This window comes from Phyllostomus discolor, chromosome 4, assembly GCF_004126475.2.
Source record: "Phyllostomus discolor isolate MPI-MPIP mPhyDis1 chromosome 4, mPhyDis1.pri.v3, whole genome shotgun sequence".
Classification (NCBI taxonomy): domain Eukaryota; kingdom Metazoa; phylum Chordata; class Mammalia; order Chiroptera; family Phyllostomidae; genus Phyllostomus; species Phyllostomus discolor.
Genome location: NC_040906.2, coordinates 26,492,548 through 26,513,003, shown reverse-complemented (window position 1 = coordinate 26,513,003; position 20,456 = coordinate 26,492,548). Strand labels below are relative to the sequence as shown.

The 20,456-nt window shown below is 36.0% G+C and overlaps 1 protein-coding gene across 4 annotated transcripts in view; it reads right to left on the bottom strand.

Annotated features, from left to right (window-relative positions):
• Positions 1-20,456, bottom strand: part of RAPH1 (Ras association (RalGDS/AF-6) and pleckstrin homology domains 1) — a 94,426-nt gene that overhangs the window by 27,968 nt on the left and 46,002 nt on the right. For 2 of the 4 annotated variants that reach the window (XM_036023001.1, XM_028509936.2), the window contains exons 5-8: positions 13,757-13,837; positions 9,486-9,560; positions 1,299-1,376; positions 701-860 (exon numbers count right to left, since the gene is read on the bottom strand). In XM_036023001.1, coding sequence (XP_035878894.1) covers positions 701-860; positions 1,299-1,376; positions 9,486-9,560; positions 13,757-13,837 — 394 coding nt within the window. The remainder of the gene's footprint in view (positions 1-700; positions 861-1,298; positions 1,377-9,485; positions 9,561-13,756; positions 13,838-20,456) is intronic. The other 2 variants (XM_036023002.1, XM_028509934.2) reach the window with 2 other exon arrangements.

Here is a 20,456-nt window from a genome sequence, read left to right as displayed (position 1 = left end):
AAACACCTTAACAAACTACATATCTTAAGAAACTAAGACTTAGTATACCTAGCTAAAAATAAGAAACCTGTGCTGTTTGTTTCCCCTGAGAGTCCTACGCTGGTATAATGACTTCAGTACAAATGGGAATGATAAACTGCGCTTTAGTTAAGTGTGCTGGTGTATGCAGTTCTTATTTGAAAGGAAATACTACTGTGTTACCTTAAAACTTTGTTCTAGCAAGATTTTATCAGAGATAAAAAAGAAAAGAAAAAGAATAAACTCATATTTTTACTCATATATCAGTGTGTTTCCTTGAGTTACATGTGATTTTTTGTTGATATTAAATATTGATGCAATATTCCATAAACTGTTCAATCATAGAACTTTCTTAGTAATCCCTAAATGTCTTCCTGTTTGGTAAAAAAGTTCATGGACTTGGGATATAATACAAAAATCTTTTATCTTACTCCTCTTTTTTTCTGTGTTTGAAATATTTGCCTCTGTTAAAAATGTCAAATATTTCACGTAAAGAAAATCTGGAGTGAACTAGAAATCTCATATTCAAAGGGGTCTCAAAATACTTGAAAAAAAGATCATGTAAAAAGCCATAGTTATAGGAGAAAAATATATATAAAATATGTCTCAAGGTGCTTTGGTCAACACAAAAACGGGAATTACACAGAAATCAAAAAGTAACTGAAGCACTGGGATTACTAACCCATCTGTAACTCAGAGATGGTTTCCACCAGCGACCAGTCTGAACTGTACCCGCAGTGGGACTTGTCCATCAGGTTGTCCAGCACTTGTCGCACGGTCTGCCTCTCGTCCACCATCATTGTTTTAGAGCTATCATCAGACATGTGGACTCTGATCACCAGCTACGACAGGCAAAAAGGAAATTAAATGCAAATAAAAAATTAGACATTTTAGAAAATTCTCCAAATATTGGGCAATGTTCTCAGTAATATTCTTAGTTAAATATAAATTAAACAACTTTATTACATAAAAAATACTTTAAAATTAGGTATCAAATAACATATCGTAATAAATTTAAGGTCTTCTTTTTTAAAAGTATAATAGCAGATAAGATTATAATAACAGTATTTTGTTTTACTCTTTTAGGATAATGTAAAACTAGAAAGTTGTATCTTTTATAATGCATTTTATCCATAAAAAAGTACATGTGAAACTATATTAGGAAGAAATACCCCTCTCCCTTTCCATATCTTAGAGATACATTATATAAACAAGGCAATTCTTTATAAATCTGTAAAACTGATAAAAAATCCCAGACCCGGAAAAAGCCCAAATACCACCTTCTTCACTTGTGCCTCTTTAATCTTCTCCAGGGCAACTCTGATCTTCTCAGCTTTCAGTTTTGCTGCTTGTTCCTCCTGTGAACAAAAGCACTTCAGATAAACTCATGCTAAAATTATGGGAATATTCCAGGAGTCTTTTTATCCTTGAGGATATTGCTAGCATTGAGTTTCAGTAAGGATATAACTGCATACATATATAGAGCGAATTTAAAAAATAATCCTATTCACAAAGAGCTCACATATTATAAAAAACACTTTTTTTTTTTACAGATGCAGACTTAAGATCTCTTTATAAGACCAGATACCATATTCTAGAGAAAAAGAAATTGGTGATTTAGTAAATTATGAGTTTGATTCTGTCAATCTGGAGCAGATGAACTTCGGGTTCTAGGGTCGGGGAAACATGAGTGTATATTTGCTTATCTGTGGGCCTGCCAATTTATTATATCTGTACAATCCCTAACTCTGAATTTACACCCCCCTTCCAAAGTATGGGCAATCTTTTGCATACTGATGTTTTGTTATGGTACACTGAAAATGTATTATCACCAAAAAAATAGTAAAAACCAAACCAAACAAACAACCCCAGCATCAGTTTGTTTACAACCACATAAAACTCCTCAATAACAAATATAGGTACAATTTCACTAATATACCAATACAAATAGAGAAGGCTGTGTTATATTCTAAGTTTTTACTCTGCTTTGGAAAACTACATAGTGTAATTAATGTCTCATGTCAATAAATTCAAATTTATTTCCATTAATCCACTGATAAATTTTTAAAAAGCCAAATATAATTTTCCAAATATTTAATTTCTAGAAACTTCTATTTTTTAACATTTGCAGAAGTAGTAATAAAATTATCAAGAACTATACTTAAATCATTTATCTATTTTCCCTAAGACATGCAGTACTATGATACCAGTACTTACTTGCACTTTCCAGCAATAGGCCATAGTACACTGCAGCATTAATCTCCGGTTGGAAAAATCATGTAAGTAAACCTTTGCCTATAAAGGATTACTTTCTAACTCTAAACTTTGATTTCTTTGGAAAATAACTAAGAAAATAGAAATTGTCATCTTGTAGATTTCTTTATTTAATATAAAACTTAAAAAAAAAAAAAGAAGACAAAAGAAAAACCTAATTATATCAGCCACTTACTTATCTGCTCTGGATTCTGATTAAACACCACAATTCATTAAAAACCTAATGCTCTCAGGGCAAATACACCAAAAACTCAATTCACTAATAACGTTATTTACTATTTTCTAAATTTGGTTGGCTCTCCTGTTTCTGAACCGCTTCTCTTGCCATTTCACATTCTCGACTGTCTCCCTTCATTTCAAGCTCAGTATTTACTACTCCGTGGAACAGAGAAGCAAACAGTGGTTAGGGAAGACAGCAGACTTGTTTGTCAGAAATCTGATCCTTTTCAATGAAAGGAGCCAGGGAATTAACATAATAACCAAGGTCTGGAAATACTATCTGTAAACCCAATTAGACAGAGAACAAAGAATTTTATTTTAACAATGGAAGGGAGTAAGATAAGACTTGATTTTTAGACTATTATAGATATATTCATTTGATTAAAAGATCACATCATCCTATTCCCCCTTTATGCAAGTACACAGTAACAGAATTATAAAATATGTTGACTGTGTATTTTAAAATAATTATTTTCCATTTATGGCAGGCTATAAAATGAGAAAACTAAACTGTCAATTTAAATCTCAGAATCTGATGAGGAAAAACTGATATATAGAATTAATGCTTTGTGTACTTGGAATATGAACATGAACTTCTAAAAGGCCAAATTCATATTTTAATTAACATGGAGAAGTAAACAAATAAAAAGATGTCCTCAAAGCCATAAAACATTTTCAGGAAAAAAATACATTCAAGAGAATGAGATGACAGGCAAGCCACAGACTAGAAAAAAATGTTTGCAAAATATTTATCAGACATTTGATAAAAGACTTACCTGAACTATATACAAAGAATTCTTAAAACCAACAAGAAAATGTACAAACCAATTTAAAAACAAGCACTAGACCTTAACAAACAATTCACCAAAGAAGATACACAGATGGCAAATAAAACTATGAAAAAAATGCTCAGAGATCATATATCATTAGGGAACTGCAATTTAAAACAATGAGATACCACTACACACCTATTAGGAGGGCCAGAATCCAAGACACTGAAAACACCAAAAACACCAAATGCTGGTGAGGTTGTAGAGCAACAGGAACTTGCATTCATTGCCGGCGGGAATGCAAAATGGTCCAGCCACTTTGGAAGACACTGGTGGTTTCTTATAAAACTAAACATGCTCTTATGATACGACCCAGCATTCACGCTCCTTAATATTTACCTAAATAAGCTGAAAACTTACCTTCTCCCCAAAACCTGCACACAGATATTTATAGCAGCCTTATTTATAAAATACCAAAACATCCATCAGTAGATGAATGGATAAACTGCACTGCATCCAGACAATGAAATATTATTCAGTGAATATTATTCATTGTAAAAAGAAATGAGCTATCAAGCTATGAAAAGACATGCAGGAAACTTAAAAGCACATTACTATGTGAAAGAAGCCGATCTGAAAAGGCTACATACTGTGATTGCAACTAAATGACATTCTTAAAAGGGCAAAACCATGACTACGGTAAAAAGATTACTGGTTGTCAGGGGCTGGGCGAGGGAGAGATGAACAGGTGGAGCCCGGAGAATTTCTGTGGGAGTGAAACTATTCTGTATGATACTGTATGGTAGATATATGTTGTTATACATTTGTCCAAAGTTGCAGAATGTACAACCAAGGGTGACCCCTAATGTCAACCAAGACACCAATGTGACACCAAGAGTGAACCCTAATGTCAACTGTGGACTCTGGGTGATAATGATGTGTTAACACAGACAAATCGATTGTAATGAATGGGCCATTCTGGGGGGATGGTGATAACAGAAGCCAGGCGTGTGTGGGGGTAGGTGGCACATGGGACATCTCTTCAGCTTCCTTTTACTGTGAACCTAAAACTGCTATAAAATATAAAGTCTATTCAAAAAAGTAGAAGAATTTAAATATTACATCTGATACTGGTTATAAATTTTATTATGACAATTTATTTTCATAACTCTTACTTTAGTATATTATTGAAAACATAATCAATGCTATCTTTGGAAGAACTGACATAAAAAAGTCGTTCAATTAGAAGATTAGCTTAACGCCCATCAGTTTCTGCCCTCAGGCTAATAGGAAAAAAGCTGACACAGTGGAAGAAAGGTTTAAAGAAACAAGAGACCCTAATAATTTTAGTTAAAAAAACAAAAAGAAACAGAAGATACATGCAACCAATGAACATACATTAAACCGATTAGGTCTCCTGCCATCCATAAGAAACCATTTTTAGGTGAAACAGTGAGGTGGGATATTTTAACATCCAAAGCCAGCAATTCTCCCATCTGCTTAAAATACTACTCTTTATATAAGTTGGTCTGCTTAAAACTGTATCAAATTCAAATTTAAGAGCTATGTGCTCTATTTCAACCTTGGCAATTTTTAGTTTATTATTCTCCAATTTATTAACAAGGATATTCTTGCTAGGAGCTTTTTAAAGAAACAATTGATAAAGATACCTCTGTTAGGGTCTGAGTGTCATCGCTAGAGCAAAGTGGAAATAAAACATTTATACCAAACTGCAAAATTCATAGTATTTTGTTCTTCTGGCGGAGAATACAAGCTCTTCCTCAGAAAGTTTGATTTTCATCTACTATATATAAGCCATAATCGTATCTTTTAACTATAACAATCTAAGAAAGGAAGAAACAGTTGTGAGCTTATAGAGTATTATGCAACATAGAAAAGAGCAATAAATCTTTGCTGATATATTTAGTTTGTACACTTAGAAGATATCTCATAGTTTATTTATAAAGGAAATGCAATTCTATGTTTAATGTCTGCAGCCCAAGTTTAATACAAAGAACAAAGCTTTATTCATCTCACGTTCTCTTCTTTCAGTTAAAGCTGACAAGCTCAGGTCTTAAATCTTCCGCCCCTCATCTTTTGACTGTCCCTTTCTTCAGGCTGTTTGTCCCACAACTATCCTACATATAAGTAAAAGATACCCCACACATATAACAACTTAACTTTCTCTCCTACCCCGCCTCTTAAAAGAGCAAGAGACAACCCATTTTCTACCTGAAAAACTCCTGTGTGGCTATCAATAATCATCAAATGCCAGGCCTCCTCAAATTTACATAAAAGACAAAAACTTGGTGAAGATCTTATGATTAAATGAAAGCCAATGCTGTGGCTACAAAATGTTAGAACATTGTCTTCAGTGTGAAAATCAGAATACTTAGAGAAAGAGTTACAGTTGCTAAGAGATGGCTAGGGAATTCCTTCAACCAGAAATTATTAAGGCTTTGTGGGTTCAGAACAAATCCAACTGAAATTAAGGGGCTAAAGAGTAATTAGTTTCTTTGGGATCTAGTTTATTTCACAGATTACAACAATAAAAAAGTTAGGTAAATTAAAAGAATTCAAAGAAAACTTGTAATTATAAGTAATTTAATATCCATGAAATGGTCTATTCAGTACAACTGCTTAGAGCCAAAATGATAGCAGTAACAACTAGTTTACTTCCCTTACAGTAATCGTGAAACTGATAGACTCTCACTGAGAAGAGAACTAACATTAACTGAACACCCAAAAACTTGTCACACACCAATTGGCATGCTACACACAGGACCTCATTTAATTTTCAATAATGTAAGGCTATGATGATTATTTCCATTGTACTGATTAACTAAGGCCCAGAAAGACTAATCTTTCTAAGACTATACAGGCTCCAAGTGACTACTTGCTCTTTCCACTACAACGTGACAGTCCCTTCTGTCCTAAGGGTTATGACACAAACTTTTGGGACAGCAGTTAATAAAAACTGCCTGTCAAACATGAAACAAGGATGACGGTGGTCAACATTACAGCAGTTCCTGGAACCCCGATGGTCACTAAACAACTGTTCTTTCATTGGACAGATGTCTGCTGAGACTGAGCAGGCTTGGGTTTGAGCGCTGGGGATACAGAGTTCCAGCTCGTACGCGTACGTTTAATAAGAGAGACAAAACAAACAAACAAGAAATACACATGTGATAAGTTAGTTAGTGATAAGGCCTATGCGGGAAAAATAAAATAAAGCAGGGTAAGAGTGACAAACGTGCACTACCAGATCAGGAGGTCAGGAAGGCCTTTAGAATGGTATCCAGAGAGTTAAGGCCACTGCATCAGCAATGTCCCTTGCCCACTGCTCTAACTGATGGCAAAACAGTCCCGTGCTGATACTAATGCCACCCCTAGAAGAAACTGGTTAGCACTATGTTTTGCAGAGTCTCCCAGCTCAGAACTCTGTGTGAAATAGTTATTTCATTAACAGTGGTCTAGTTACAACTGGATTGGTAGGAGAAACACACACACTCTCTCCCTCCCTCTTCCTCTCCCGCCCCCCCCACCCCGCTCCCCTCTCTGTTGCGCTGGCCTAAACAGAGCGCTACTGTGTTCATCCTGCTGTGTACTAACTACTGGGTGTTACACTGTTTGGAATGAAAGAGCGCTGGTCAGAGGTGTGTCAGTAACCTGGGCACAAGCTCTTTGGACAGAGAGAACCAGACTGCCAAACAGGAGATATCTGAGAGGTATAAGCTCATTTTAGCTTCAAAACAGCCAAATGCTCTGGAACAGAGGACACTGACATTGAGAGGTCCTTGTGGCTCAGGTTATCTTGGAAGTTCTGCCACTTCATCCCTGATTCCATTTCCTTCCTCGCCCTAAATGTTCAGGCTCTATGCACATTCCTGCTCAAATTTCTTATTGTATGTAAGCAGGATGTTATATAGGCAGGTGTTGATTATAAACACCAGTAACACCATCACTAGGGCAACAGAAGAAGATATGATCTGAGTAGGGAATGGCTCTGATGCTGCAGTAGGTATCACCATCTCTTGGGCAGAGGACGACGAGAAGTTACTGACTGCATTTATGCAAAACTTGCAAAGAACTACCCTCCCTGTGGTAGCAACTATTTTGTTCACTAGCATATTGGATTGTAAATGCTGTGCAGCACATAGTAGGTACTCAGTAAATATTTGTTGAATGGATAGAGTCACTATTGTCTTCAACAGTTTCCCACTGTATCTGGGGAAGAGGGGACTCCTTAGCATGCCTTGATTGATTTGGTTCCTACATACCTCTCCAAATCCAAATCAAGACACTCATATCTTCTTTCAACAATTGCGGCTCCAGCAATAGATCTTTTCTCAGCTTCTCAAACCAGGCTCTGCTCTCTCTGGTCCTATCACACAGACCGCTCCCCTCCACCCTCGAGATGGAGTCTTTTCATCCTTCAAGCTTTAGATTAAGTGTCACCCCCCTTTAGAAGGGTCTTTTCTGATTTTACCATCTAAAGGAAATACAGTCTTCCGTCATAGCATGTAACATGATTAGAATCTGTCTACATGCTTGCTGGTGTTTTCTAAATTTATCTTCATAAATAGACTGTGACCTCCTGGGGGGGCGGTGCAGGGGGCCATATGGCCATTTTACACAGTGTTATATCCCAGTAGCTAGCACAGTACATGAGTCAACAAATACTTGTTGAATGAATACATAAGCAATGGAAATGCAAAAATTACACTTAATCTGTGAGCAGTGTACAAAATGGACTGCAGGAGGGACAGGCAAAGGAAAAGAGACGAGTGTATTGGCTCTGGTGAGAGATCAGAGCCTGTTTTAGGGTGGTGGCAATGGGGATGAAACGGGAGGGTGAAAATAAATCCTGCAGACTACCACGAGAGTCACCAGAGCTTTGAGATCTTAAGTGAAAAGGCACCAAGAATAATAAAGGGCTCAGACCTGGGCAATTGGGAGAATGGCAGCTTTCCGAACAGAAACAGAAATGTCAAAAGAAAAAGATTAATATAAATTGTGAGGCCCAAAGGTAAGGAAGCTAAAGACCCGTGGGATTCAAAGTGCTGGTCATCTCCCGGGAAATGCCTGTTGGCTATCTGGAAATTTGTTGCTCTCAGGTTCAGAGTATGATCTAGAACAGAGATGTTAGTTGAAGCTGTAAGCGTGAACTCCAGCTAGCGAGAGAGTAAATAGAGCAGAGCTGAGGAAAAGGAAAGAACTTTCCTATGGTTATAAAGTACATGCCTATCATCTGCTTAGAATTCTCCATTCCCCTGACCTTTAAGCTACTTCTAACCCACTCCCAGAACTACTTTTAAGGAGCAAGAGAAAGGGTTTCACTGCTGACTCTTGGGTCTTCTTTTTGAGCTGCTTCTCATGGAGATTTTAATTTTAGATTTATCATTTTCTTTTACAAGTTTATAAGGCTAAGAAATGAAAAAAAATGTAAAAACCTTCTGATACAATAAAACTTAGCGACATTACCTATAATTAATACGCATAGTTAGAAACCAAGTCTGACACTCTGGAATTTAACATTATTTAAACAATGAAACAAAAAAGTGACTTAAAAAGAGGTAGAAAGCTATCCCCTCAGCTTCCTCATTCTGTTACCCTTAGTTAATGATGACAATGGCTAAAAGATTTAAAATTGATGTAAAATACCAGCCCAGTGAAAATCTGGCTGGTCTGATTCAAATCATTCTGAAAGCGAAGAACTGAGAAATTAAAACTCAACATTTTCTTTCAATCTGATGACGCTAATGTAAAGTAAGATTCTGTTTATATAAATGAGGTGCTGGTAATTTACACAAGAATTAGAAAACAAAGTCTGCTAAAAGCAACTCACAGCATGAATAACCACTAGTAGTAAAAGTTAAAACAATGATTTTTAGACTTCAAAGTGAAAGACAATGTTAAACTAGAAAAAGTGAAACATACTTGGGAAGACTGTTAGGTATTTATGAAAGTTAAAAGCGAGTGAAAATTTACCGAAAATATTTTCTTATCTCAATATATTCTGATAGTCATTAGAGTCAATCAATAATTACCTTCAGTAAGGGAAAAAAATACCTCTATTCAGTACAAAGGTGCTGATACAAAAAAGTACAACCTTAAAAATCTGAGAGCACATCAAAACCAGAAATTATATTCTACCTACAAGGCAATAAATATTTACATACAGGTGGAAAGAAGATGTATCACCTTGGTCAGCAAATGAGAAGGTTTTCCTGCAATGTTTCTCAGAAGAAGGGAGGTTTCCCTGTCCAGATAGGAGTGCTTGTGCAGAAAGAGAGAAAAACAAACAAACAAAAAAGGCAATAGAAGTCAATAGAGGGTTTTTCTGTGTTTAAAATACAAAGCAAGAATGATTTTTCTATTATTAATCTTGTATCTTTTCCCTAAACTCACTGAAATGTGTCCAAAAGAAAAAAAAATTAAAAAGAAAAAAAAAAAAAAGAAAGAAAGAAAAGGAGGGGGGAGTATAGACACCACTGAAGCCAACAGGCACCTCCTGGCCGGCTGCGGCTGCCCCTCACTGGGGACAATGGAGCGGACACTGCAGAGACCCCAGAGCCAGTCCGCCCTCCAGGGCAGTGTTCCCTCCAGGGCAGTGTTCCCTCCAGGGCAGTGTTCGTGAAGGCTGTGCGCACAGCACACGTACACAGGCGTTGAAGACCAACGACATATTCCTTCCTCTTGTAAAGTCTACATAAAGACCCACACGGCTTTAAATAGTGTATTTTTATGAAAACAAAATAAGACTACATCATTTCTAAAACTTCTGCAAGTATTTCTGACCAAACTTCAATGATAGCCACACTAATAGGGAACATGTCCATAAATATTTTGCCTAATGAATGTCATCTATTTTTAGTAAAATTTTATTAATTCCTTATAGTAGGATACTAACAGACTATGTTACACAGTAAAGGACTTGCATAGCAAATAGATATGAATAAAATATTAAAAGTGCTATTCCCTTAAATTGGTTAAATTAATTCAAACAATTAAGATATTTTCATTAAAATGACTGTGAATAACATAGTCCCTAACTATCCTTTTCTCCATTAATAACTTTTTAGTAACATGTTGTAAGTTTATGCAATACATTTAAACTCATGTACTATAAATTACAGCTGTTTTGATATACATGTAATTCAGACTTGCCTGGCCTAAATAATTCCAATTTTAATGCTATGCACTTACTATCATTTAAAACAATACATGGCACAGCTAAGTAGAGTTATAGAAAGTACTCTATAATGTTATATTTTATAAACCTGTGTATCAACTGTTATTCTTGAGAAATTCTTTTAACTTATGTAAACACTACAGCAGCATCCGCTATCACTAAGTACTTCGTCACAGATAATAAAACACACTACTTCAAGATTAGAAATAGTTACAAAATATAATATTAACTTAGTATTTACTCATATCTCATTATGTTGAATTAGGTTTTTCATATAGATTTCACTGCCTGTCATTTTTTAGTTTTGCTCTAATTCAGGATGAACCTTACAAGAACAACTGCCCTCACTCCTGAAAAAAAAAAAAAAAAAAGGAAGAAACCTAAGGTTAAAAAATAATGGATATAGGTGTGGTTCAGTGCATTGAGCTCAAGCCTGTGCAGCAAGAGGTTGCCAGCTCAATTCCCCATCAGGCACGTGCCTGGGTTAAGGGGCAGGTCGTGTGAGAGACGACCAATCAGTGTTTCTCTTGCACACTGATGTTTCTCTCCCTTTCTTTCTCCCTCCCTTGCCCTCTCTCTAAAAATAAAAAATGAATAAAATCTTTAAAAATATTGGATATATTCATCAAGACTAGCACTAACAAGGTCAGACAATTATCCCTAGGTCATCATTTACCTATATGGTATGATTCTCCTGAGATACAGACACTAGGTCAGCAGAAATTTCCAAAAATTTAATTTAATTTGAGGTTAAAAATCAGGACCAAGGAGAAAACTATGGGAAATGGAGAAGTCAAAGAATTTAAATGTATGACTCATGGACATGAGCTAAGGTGGGGGAATGATAGTGGGGCAGGGAGTTACAGGGCAGAGGGGAATAAAAGGGAGGAAAAAATGCGACAACAGTAATAGCATAGTCAATAAAATGTATTTTAAAAAAAGAGCAACTATAACTTTCATTGTTCTTACTCCCATTCATTTTTTTGCTATTCACATGTAACTGGGGAAAAAAGAAATCCTTATACAACTATGTAAAACACACAAAAAATAATTTACTGAAAAACTCCTATTTATCTTACTCTTTCTCAGGAAAAGATTCCCCAAATGAGTAAACATCAATATTTAGAAAATTCCATTTTAAATTTAAAATATTAATCTGCTTCAGCCTATCAGGACAAACTATTACTTGGTAAATATAATTCCAGACCTTAAATTCAAGTTTAAACTTGAATATTTGAAGACTCTAAAGTAGAAGTTATCCATTAAAAAATTTTAGAAGGTTTATATAGCTTAAAATAAAAAGGGAATATAGTCATTATTTGGAGTTGGTGACTCCAAAATATGCCACATCTAAAAAATGAGACCACTGTCCTGGATGGTGTGGCTCAGTGGACTGAATGCCAACCTATGAACCAAAAGGTCGCCAGTTCAATTCCCAGTCAGGGCACATGCCTGGGTTGCAGGCCAGGTCCCCTGTTGGGGGTGTGTGAGAGGCAACCTATTTGATGTACCTCTTGCCTATTGATGTTTCCCCCCCTCTTTTTTGCCTTCCCTTCCCCTCTCTCTGAAAATAAGTAAAATCTTAAAAAATTTTTTCAAATGAGACTACAAAAGACAGGTGGGGCCGATCATAAATTACTTTATGTTTGAGACAGTCAAATATAGCTCTTCACTAGCAGGGAAGGAGGCCAGTTCTCCATGTTCCTTCCATCTAAGCTACAAGTATTGTAGCAGAATCTATTTGAAATTCCTTTTAATAGCACTAATAAAAATTATTAGTATATTAATAAAAAGATAAAATGCAGGAATTTCATTGGGCTTCATTAATAAAGATTGTTTAAAATATTTCATATTACTGTCTTATTTAAAATATAGCACAATGAGAAATCTATATTATAAAAAATCAAATATTGAAATCTTACTATCATTACCTCATTCCAACGTCATAAGGCAGGCAATGATTTTGTCATTATACAATTATAAGCAAGGCTCAGATCACTTGCAAGAATTTGGTACTTCCCCATTTTCTTTTCTCTGAGAGTCTATAAACTATCTCAGCACAGTATCACTATACTGTAGTCAAGGTTATCTACTGCTTCCTATTACCATATGCAGGCTTGTATGCCTGCTACTACCTATCATAACACGTCTTAACTCTGGTCCACCCTACACTTCAGCTTTCTTTCTCCTGTAAAAAATTTTCTGTAAAAAAAATTTTTAAACTAAAATATATATATTATTGTACTATAAGTCAATTTTTTGTTATTTTGCCTTCATACTAGGTATAAGGACATCAAATTCATTAAAAATAGGTAAGTTACATTATCAATTTCATTTGGGGTAGTAAATATAGTGTTATGAATTATTAGTTATAAAATGGGACTGAAAGCATTGAAAACTGCTGCTTCAGCGGAAGAAACAAGTAGATGACGAAGCAAACAAATACTGCAGTAAGTGTGGGTGAGTGTAGGGTAGGGGCTGGAGGGGAGGTTGGAGAAGTGTTTTTGCCTATGCAGTGCTGATCAATGTAAATATAATATGAGCTACAAATGTAGTTAAAATGTTCTAGTAACCACATTTTTTAACAAGTAAAAAGAAAATGGTGAATTAAGTTAATACCAGTATTTTTTATTTAACTGAAAATATTTACAATATTGTAATTTCACTAAATAATCAATACAAAAAATATTAGAGATATTTTACATTCTTTTTTTAATATCAAGTCTTTGAAATCCAGTGTATATTTTATCTCTATAGCACATCTCAATTTGGATTAACCACATTTCAAGTGCTTAATAGCCACTTGTGGCTACCATACAGAACAGTGCAGCTCTGAAGCATACACTGACCAGGTATCTACTGACCAAAGGATACATTTTTTATAAAGGAAATTAGGTTTTCAGGTAAGCATCAGTGCAAGAGAATCATTCTACTTGATATCCCCATTCTGAAAAAACAGCTAAATTTGTTAACATCTTAAGAAATTTACAAAAGACTTTAGCTTCAGGATAAAAAATAAGGCATATGGTTTCAGGTACCAATACAGAGCTTCTCTGTATTACATATGCTATAACCTATATAGTTTCACCATGAATATTAATATTCAATAGTGCCATCACAGAGTTGCTCATTTGCTTTTGTTAATTTATTTTTAAGTTTGGTTTAACTTCTAATTGAGAAATTGAGGTATATGAGAGGGTTTCATCATCAAAAGTCCTAAAGAATACATTCCTCTTCATTGATATTTAAGCAGTCCTATAGACATGTTTATAGAACTTACAGGTGTGAGCTCAGCCTGTTCTTCTGTGAAGTCAATATGATGCTTGGCCTGCTTGCTGGGACATCTCAGAGAAATAGCATGCTGTGAAAAATGCAGGAAGAAGAAAATGATAGGTAAAGGAGGTGGAAAAGGGCAGTTCTCATTATCATGCAGGAAGAGAAAAGATCACTGAGATGAACAGTTGAAATAAAATGGTAATGAAAAGTTGCATGTACCTTCCATTATATTATGCAAAAATAAAAAAGGTAAGAACCAGATGATCCTGGCCTTTAATAACTTAAGGACAACCTCACTGTATTTCTGGACAGTAGAGCTCTGGGAGTGAACTATGCAGAAACCCTGTCCATTAACAGCTCATGCTCTGAACCTCAGCTGGGCCTCCACTGCTGTTCGACAGCACTCTGTACTTCCTCTTCACTCACCCTGAGCTTGTTTCAAGTAGTTTCCAAGTTCCTCAAGCTTCTAATTTCACCCTTCCACCTCTTCACATGGTCTCACTTCCCTCCATTACTAAGCAAGTCGCATCCATTTATTTTGAGGATCTTCATCACTAGTATGTCTCCAAAGGTAAGCATGTCCTAGCTCCCACTCATTTCCCCTCTCCTATCTCAGTCTCTGACACTCAGCTAGTCCAGCTTATTGGTGGCAGGGAGGACAGAAAAAAACCAAGTCTTCTGGGTACCCTCCTCTTCTTAAACTGCTATTTTCTCATTTTCACTGCCAAATTTCTTAAATTCAGCTATAGTGTACCTCCTCCATTCCCCACAATCTAGCATACACCTATTTTTCCAAAGTCTTTATCCTTGTAGTTGGGATGTATTCTGTAATTCATTTTTGAAGTCACCAATGACCTGTTAACTGAGAAGGTTTTCTGTCTTTCCCATCAGTGCCCACACCATGCTGTCCTGAAATTGCCTGTTTGCTTATCTGCATTAACACCCGCTCCTCATACAATAAATTACAACCTCATAAGGACAGTGTGTATTACCGTTAGAGCTAAGTGCTGTGCCTGGGAATATATGAATAGCTATTTTTTGGTCTTAATGCCACTGCTTGGCCAGATGAAGACTGTTTTGCTTTCCTGCCTCTACGCTGCCTCATTAAACATATTCTAGAGCACTGTGTCAATCACTATGTCACTGGGAGGACTATCAAATCTATCTATATTGCCAATATCCTCATTATTAGGAAACAAAGACTGACGTATTAATGGCTAAAGTTGCATGATACATGCATTAACTCCAAATAGTTCAGGAAAAAAATGTATGTGTAAAAAGAATAATAAAGTAAATATGGCAAAACATTAGAGATTGGTGAATCTGAGTAATGAGTTTCATGAGTTCTCTGTACTATTCTTTCATGTTTTTGTAAGTTTGACATTAGTTCAAAATAAAGTTTTTAAAAGTCTATTCTCTCTAGACTGTCACACAAGCTCACGTATTTACTGGTTAATTAAAAAAAATCTAAATCTGAAGTGTTCAAAAAGAAATGACTGCTTGTGTACCATGTTGAACAGTATGATTGAATATTGCAGCTATTAAAATTCAATACATCCTTACCCATAATAAATATATGTATGCAAAGTGACAAAAACAATAGAAAATAGTACATATGCAAACAAAGATTAAATGCTGTTACATTAAAATGAAAAGGGATTATGGAATGATAACAATTTATTTAATGTTAATTAGAGTCCATTTCCACAAAACATTTACTTTCCTACAAAAAAATTGTCTCCCCCAATCTAATTTTATCTGTTCTTCATCACTACTTTATATCTGAAAACTATGCTCAAAACACATAATAAAAATGAAATTTGTGAGTCAATTCTCCACATAAATTTTGCTCTAAACATTCTCAGTTCCAAATCTTCCATTTGTTATAAAACTATCAAGTTTTCCATCAATCTGTTAAAAAACCTCTCCACAAATCTCTGCAAAGTAACGGATCACTACTTTTTTCAACTGAATCTGAAACATGTTAAAATGAAGTATGATTTATGAGCCAGAATCTTAGGCGGGATGGGGTGGGAGGGGGAATATATGAAAAAAGCATTGATCTGAACATAGGAGCCAAACCATAAATCAAGAAAGAACTTTGTACCAAAGTCGTGGTTACAAATTAAGCACTTCCTTTTGATAGCTAATGCCTTAGATAACAACTGGAAGTACAGGTTTGTGAACACACATTGGTGTTTCAATAAAGCATATCTATGTTTCTCTTTTATTGACATGTGTATGAGCCTTCCACAAATATTAAAAAAAGAAAAAAAGGAAGCATAGCATGGCAGTTGAGGATGTTGACCCTGGGGCTGGAGTGCTAGGGTTTAAGCCCCAGCTTGGCTATTTCCTCGCAATGTGACTCTGCGCTTATTATTTAACCTGTTTCCTCAAATGTAAAAGGGGGTTATAATAGCATTTATCTCCAAAGGTTGCCAGAAATAGAATTCTGTTAGAATTAGATTTCAGCCCTCATCTGAATTTTATAAGCTTCAATTCATTCAGATGAGAGGATAGCTTAGAGATGTTAAATTTTAACTATATTCAGGGATATACTCAATACCACCACAAGATGGAGATGTTACTGTATAAATCTTTTTGCCTTTTTTCCCCTCCCGCCCATTTCCATTCTGTCTCTAAGGCCTGGATCTGAGAGTGCTGGCCAGTCTAGCTTTGTCTCGATTCTCCTTCAGTTCTGTGATGAAGCAGCATGGTATCGCAGCATGAGCTCTACAATCAGAATGTCTGGGTTCAAATCCTGGGTAAAGTTTAGTCACTCCCTGCCTTAGTTCCTCCCCTGTAGAACAGGAGCAATGTTTTTACCTTACTATTTCTCAAGGTCCCAGGCCGACTGTGTTAAGACATGCACAGCACAGTGCTCGCCACAGAATAAACACTCAACAGAGTAGCTGCTGTTGTCTCCCCCCGTCTCTTCACTGCTCTCCTTTTACTGGCCATTTCATAGCCAGTGCTTATTTGAGGGTTTTTAAAACTATTTCTTTTATATTTTACAGCCCCTATTAATTTTAAAAACAGATATACTTCTATTCTTGTTTTAAGAAAAAGTCTTTTACTAGTCCTTCACAACATAACATATAAAACAAAAAAGAAAAAAAAAACAGCCCTAAAACTAAATAAAGATGCCTTTTTACCTCTTCAGAGAAGAAAAACCGCAGATTTCTAAGAAATACACACAGAAAGAAATTCAGAGCATTTATGCCAGAGTTGATTGGGATAATCAATGGGTTTGAAACAGGTTACTGAGTGGGAACTAGACATTTCCCTTGGCTTTTGCCAAATCTATGGCTGTTCTTCCCCTCGGCACCCATTCTTTACACTGTTAACCTCACCAGGTTACTCCAGCAAAGTCTAGAATTAAAACACCAAGTTGGAACGAGTAAATACATTTCTGTGAGATGTAGCAACTTAGCCATTAGAATTTTAAGAGAAATGTAGCTGCAACAAGTGAAAAATCAATCAATAGTCCCCATCTTTTAGATATGTAGGTCTCAAAGTTTTAGGAAGCCCCGTGCTCCCCCCTACCCAGTTAATACTCCAGATGTTCAACAGATTGTTTGCTAAGGATAACTCAATGGACTTCAATGCCAGTGGGGGTTTCCCCACTGCTACAAATACGACTGCTCTTTTCTTCCCAATACCTCAAAATTTCCAAGCACATTAAATCTTAAAATAGTTCTGAAAAGTGAAGGAAGTGAGGGAATTACTTTGAAGCTATGATGCTTTGTGTTGCATATTATGAATTATAATAGTATATCCATGAAAGATTTCACTTAATAATAGTGCCTATACATGTGAAGAGAACAATAACATTCAAAAGTTTGAGGAGTTCAGATTTTTCCATTATTATATATATAATACAATCATCAAATATTCTTAAGATTAGGCAAAAACATTCTAAATCTGCCATAAACTACAGTGGCAGCTTTTAAAATCACTGTCATTTAAACATACCTTTTCATGTATAAAATTCCAAATTCAGAGGAATTATTAAATTTAAATCCTACCAGAACATAAATATAAAGGTATATTTAAGCATTAACTTTTACCAGTAGACACTATCTTATATAAAATTTATAACACGCAATTGCTATTTAAATTTGCAAACTGCTATCTTACTCTTAAATAAGACAGCAGTTTGTTTCAATTGTTTTAATCAGTTAATGTGAAAATACCACAAAGATGACAGAAAATTATCTGCAACATTTATTGCACAATGGCTAAGATTTAAAGAGCCCTTATTAGAATTTATTTCAAGCACAACAAATTTTAATTGAAAAAATTAGTAAATAAACATCACTGATGGGGAGCGTAAGAATACTGACTGAAATTACTCTGTAACTCATTTTCATGTTTATCCATGTAAAATACTTTCATGCTAAAACATTCTTTAACATTCTGGAAATAAAGGTTTTAACAATCAGCTTCAATTTATTTGTAAGATATTGATAAAAACTGAAAGGCAAATGTTTAGTTTTGAAATTCAAATAGGGATTTCTCAGTTATTCAACCTGCTTAATCTCTTCTTTGGAATAAAGCCCCTACACCAAAGGGATGATGGGAGGCTTACGTGAGATGACATGTGAAGTGCCTGTGAACACAGTATTTCAGTAAGAGTCGGGAAACAGAAACTTGGAGCAAAGAAACATGCTCTCCCTTGTGAGAGCCTGTACGGTGCCTATCTACCCCTGCTGGCTCTGAGAGACCAAGGAGGCAGAAAGAAAAGCCACAGTATTATTCACTTTTAGACGGGCAGTATCCGTGTCTCCGTGTTTCCAATATGAAAGATAAAACCAATCTCAAACTGATTTTTCTAACTGCTTTTTGTGTCACTAAACCTCAGCTGCAAGTAACTTCTGTCTTGGGTTTTCTTAAAACAGTTGGGTGTAGTTACGACTCTGAAGAACCCAGTTGTGAAAAACAAGATTCACTTTTCAGGGTTTTCATATGGAACTTCTTTTGTGGTACTCCATCTCCCATCTTCCAAGAAAGTAACTGCTGATAATTTAAGACTGCAGACTTCCAGACACGATGGATTTAATACATGCATATTTGTTCATTCAAATATCTGAGTGCTTCTTATAAACCAAGTAATGTTCTAGGTGCTAAGGATATATCAGTAATCAAAATTTTAAAAAAAATCCCTCTCCTCATGGAGCTTATATTTAAGTGAAAGGAGACAGATGAGGAGAATAAAAAAAGTAAAATATATAGTATGTTAAATGCTGATAAAATAAAGAGAATATAAAAGAGAAAAGAGAGATAAAAAGTAATCACAAGGCAGAAGAAGAGGAGTTCAACTAGGGTGATGAAGGAAAGTGATATTTGAGCAAATCCTTGAAAGGTTTCTCAAAGGGGAGGGTGTTCCAGCAGAGGACAAGTGAAAAGCCTCTGAGGTGGTCTGACTTCCGGCAAAGAACCACCAGGAGGCAGTAGGGTTGGCAGAGTCAAGAGGTAGGGAAGAAAGGAAATAGGGGCAGAGGGAACAGGAAAGCAGATCCGGTAAGGCCCTGTAGGCCACTGTAGGGATTTTAGCTTTATATTGACAGATTTGAAAAGAGGAGGAGCAAGAGATGAGTTAGTTGTTTTTTTTTTAAAGATTTTATTTATTTACTTTTAGAGAGGGAAGGGAGGGAGAAAGAGAGAGAGAGAGAGAAACATCAATGTGCGGTTGCTGGGGGCCGTGGTCTGCAACCCAGGCATGTGCCCTGACTGGGAGTCGAACCCGCGACACTTTGGTTCGCAGCCTGCGCTCAATCCACTGAGCTATGCCAGCCAGGGCGATGAGTTAGCTTTTAATAGGATGATTCTGACTGTTGTGTGGACAACAGACTGTTGGGGGAAGGTGAAGACAGGAGGCCAATGAGAGGCTTTTGCAAAAATCTATGTCAAAATAATGCTGGCTTGGCCCTGGCTGGTGTGGCTCAGTTAGTTGGGCATCACACCACAAAGTGAAGGTCACCGTTTTGGTTTCTGGTCAGGGCACAAAGATTGCAGGTTCGGTCCCTGGACAGGGCGTGTACAGGAGGCAATTGAGTAATGCTTCTCTCCCTCTCTCTACCATCCCCTCTTAAAAAATAAATACATAAAATCTTTTTTAAAAAAGATAATGCTGGCTTGGTAGAATGGATGGAGTTATAAACAATCAAATTCTGGTCATATTTTGAAGGTAAAGGCAACAGAATTTGCTGCTGGATTGAAAGGTGGGGAGGTAAAAAGAAAAACAGAAGTAGATAAAAATGTGAAAGATTTTGCCTGATGAACTAGAAGGATGAAAGAGCCATTAACTGAGATGGAGAAGATTGTGGAAGAAGTTTGAGAGAAAAGCTCAGAACTTCAGTTATACACTAGTTAAATTTGAGCTACGTATTAAAAACCCAAACAGAGGTAAGTATCAATACTGTGTATGGGCCTGAAGTTCAGGGGACACACTGGATAAAGATCCTGTATTTCACTGAATCTAAGATGATTTAATGTTGTGCTTGCTTGACCTTTGTCAGAAACTGTCAACAGAAGGCTTCATAAAACAAAGGACAACTGCCACTTTGCTGACAGTGAGTGTGATAGAAGCCACCTGATTTTAGAACACGGTTTCTCAACCTTGGCACTATTTTGGGTCAGATAATTCTTTGTTGTGGGGGCTCTCATGTGCATTGTAGGATTTCAGCAGTAGGCCTGGCCTC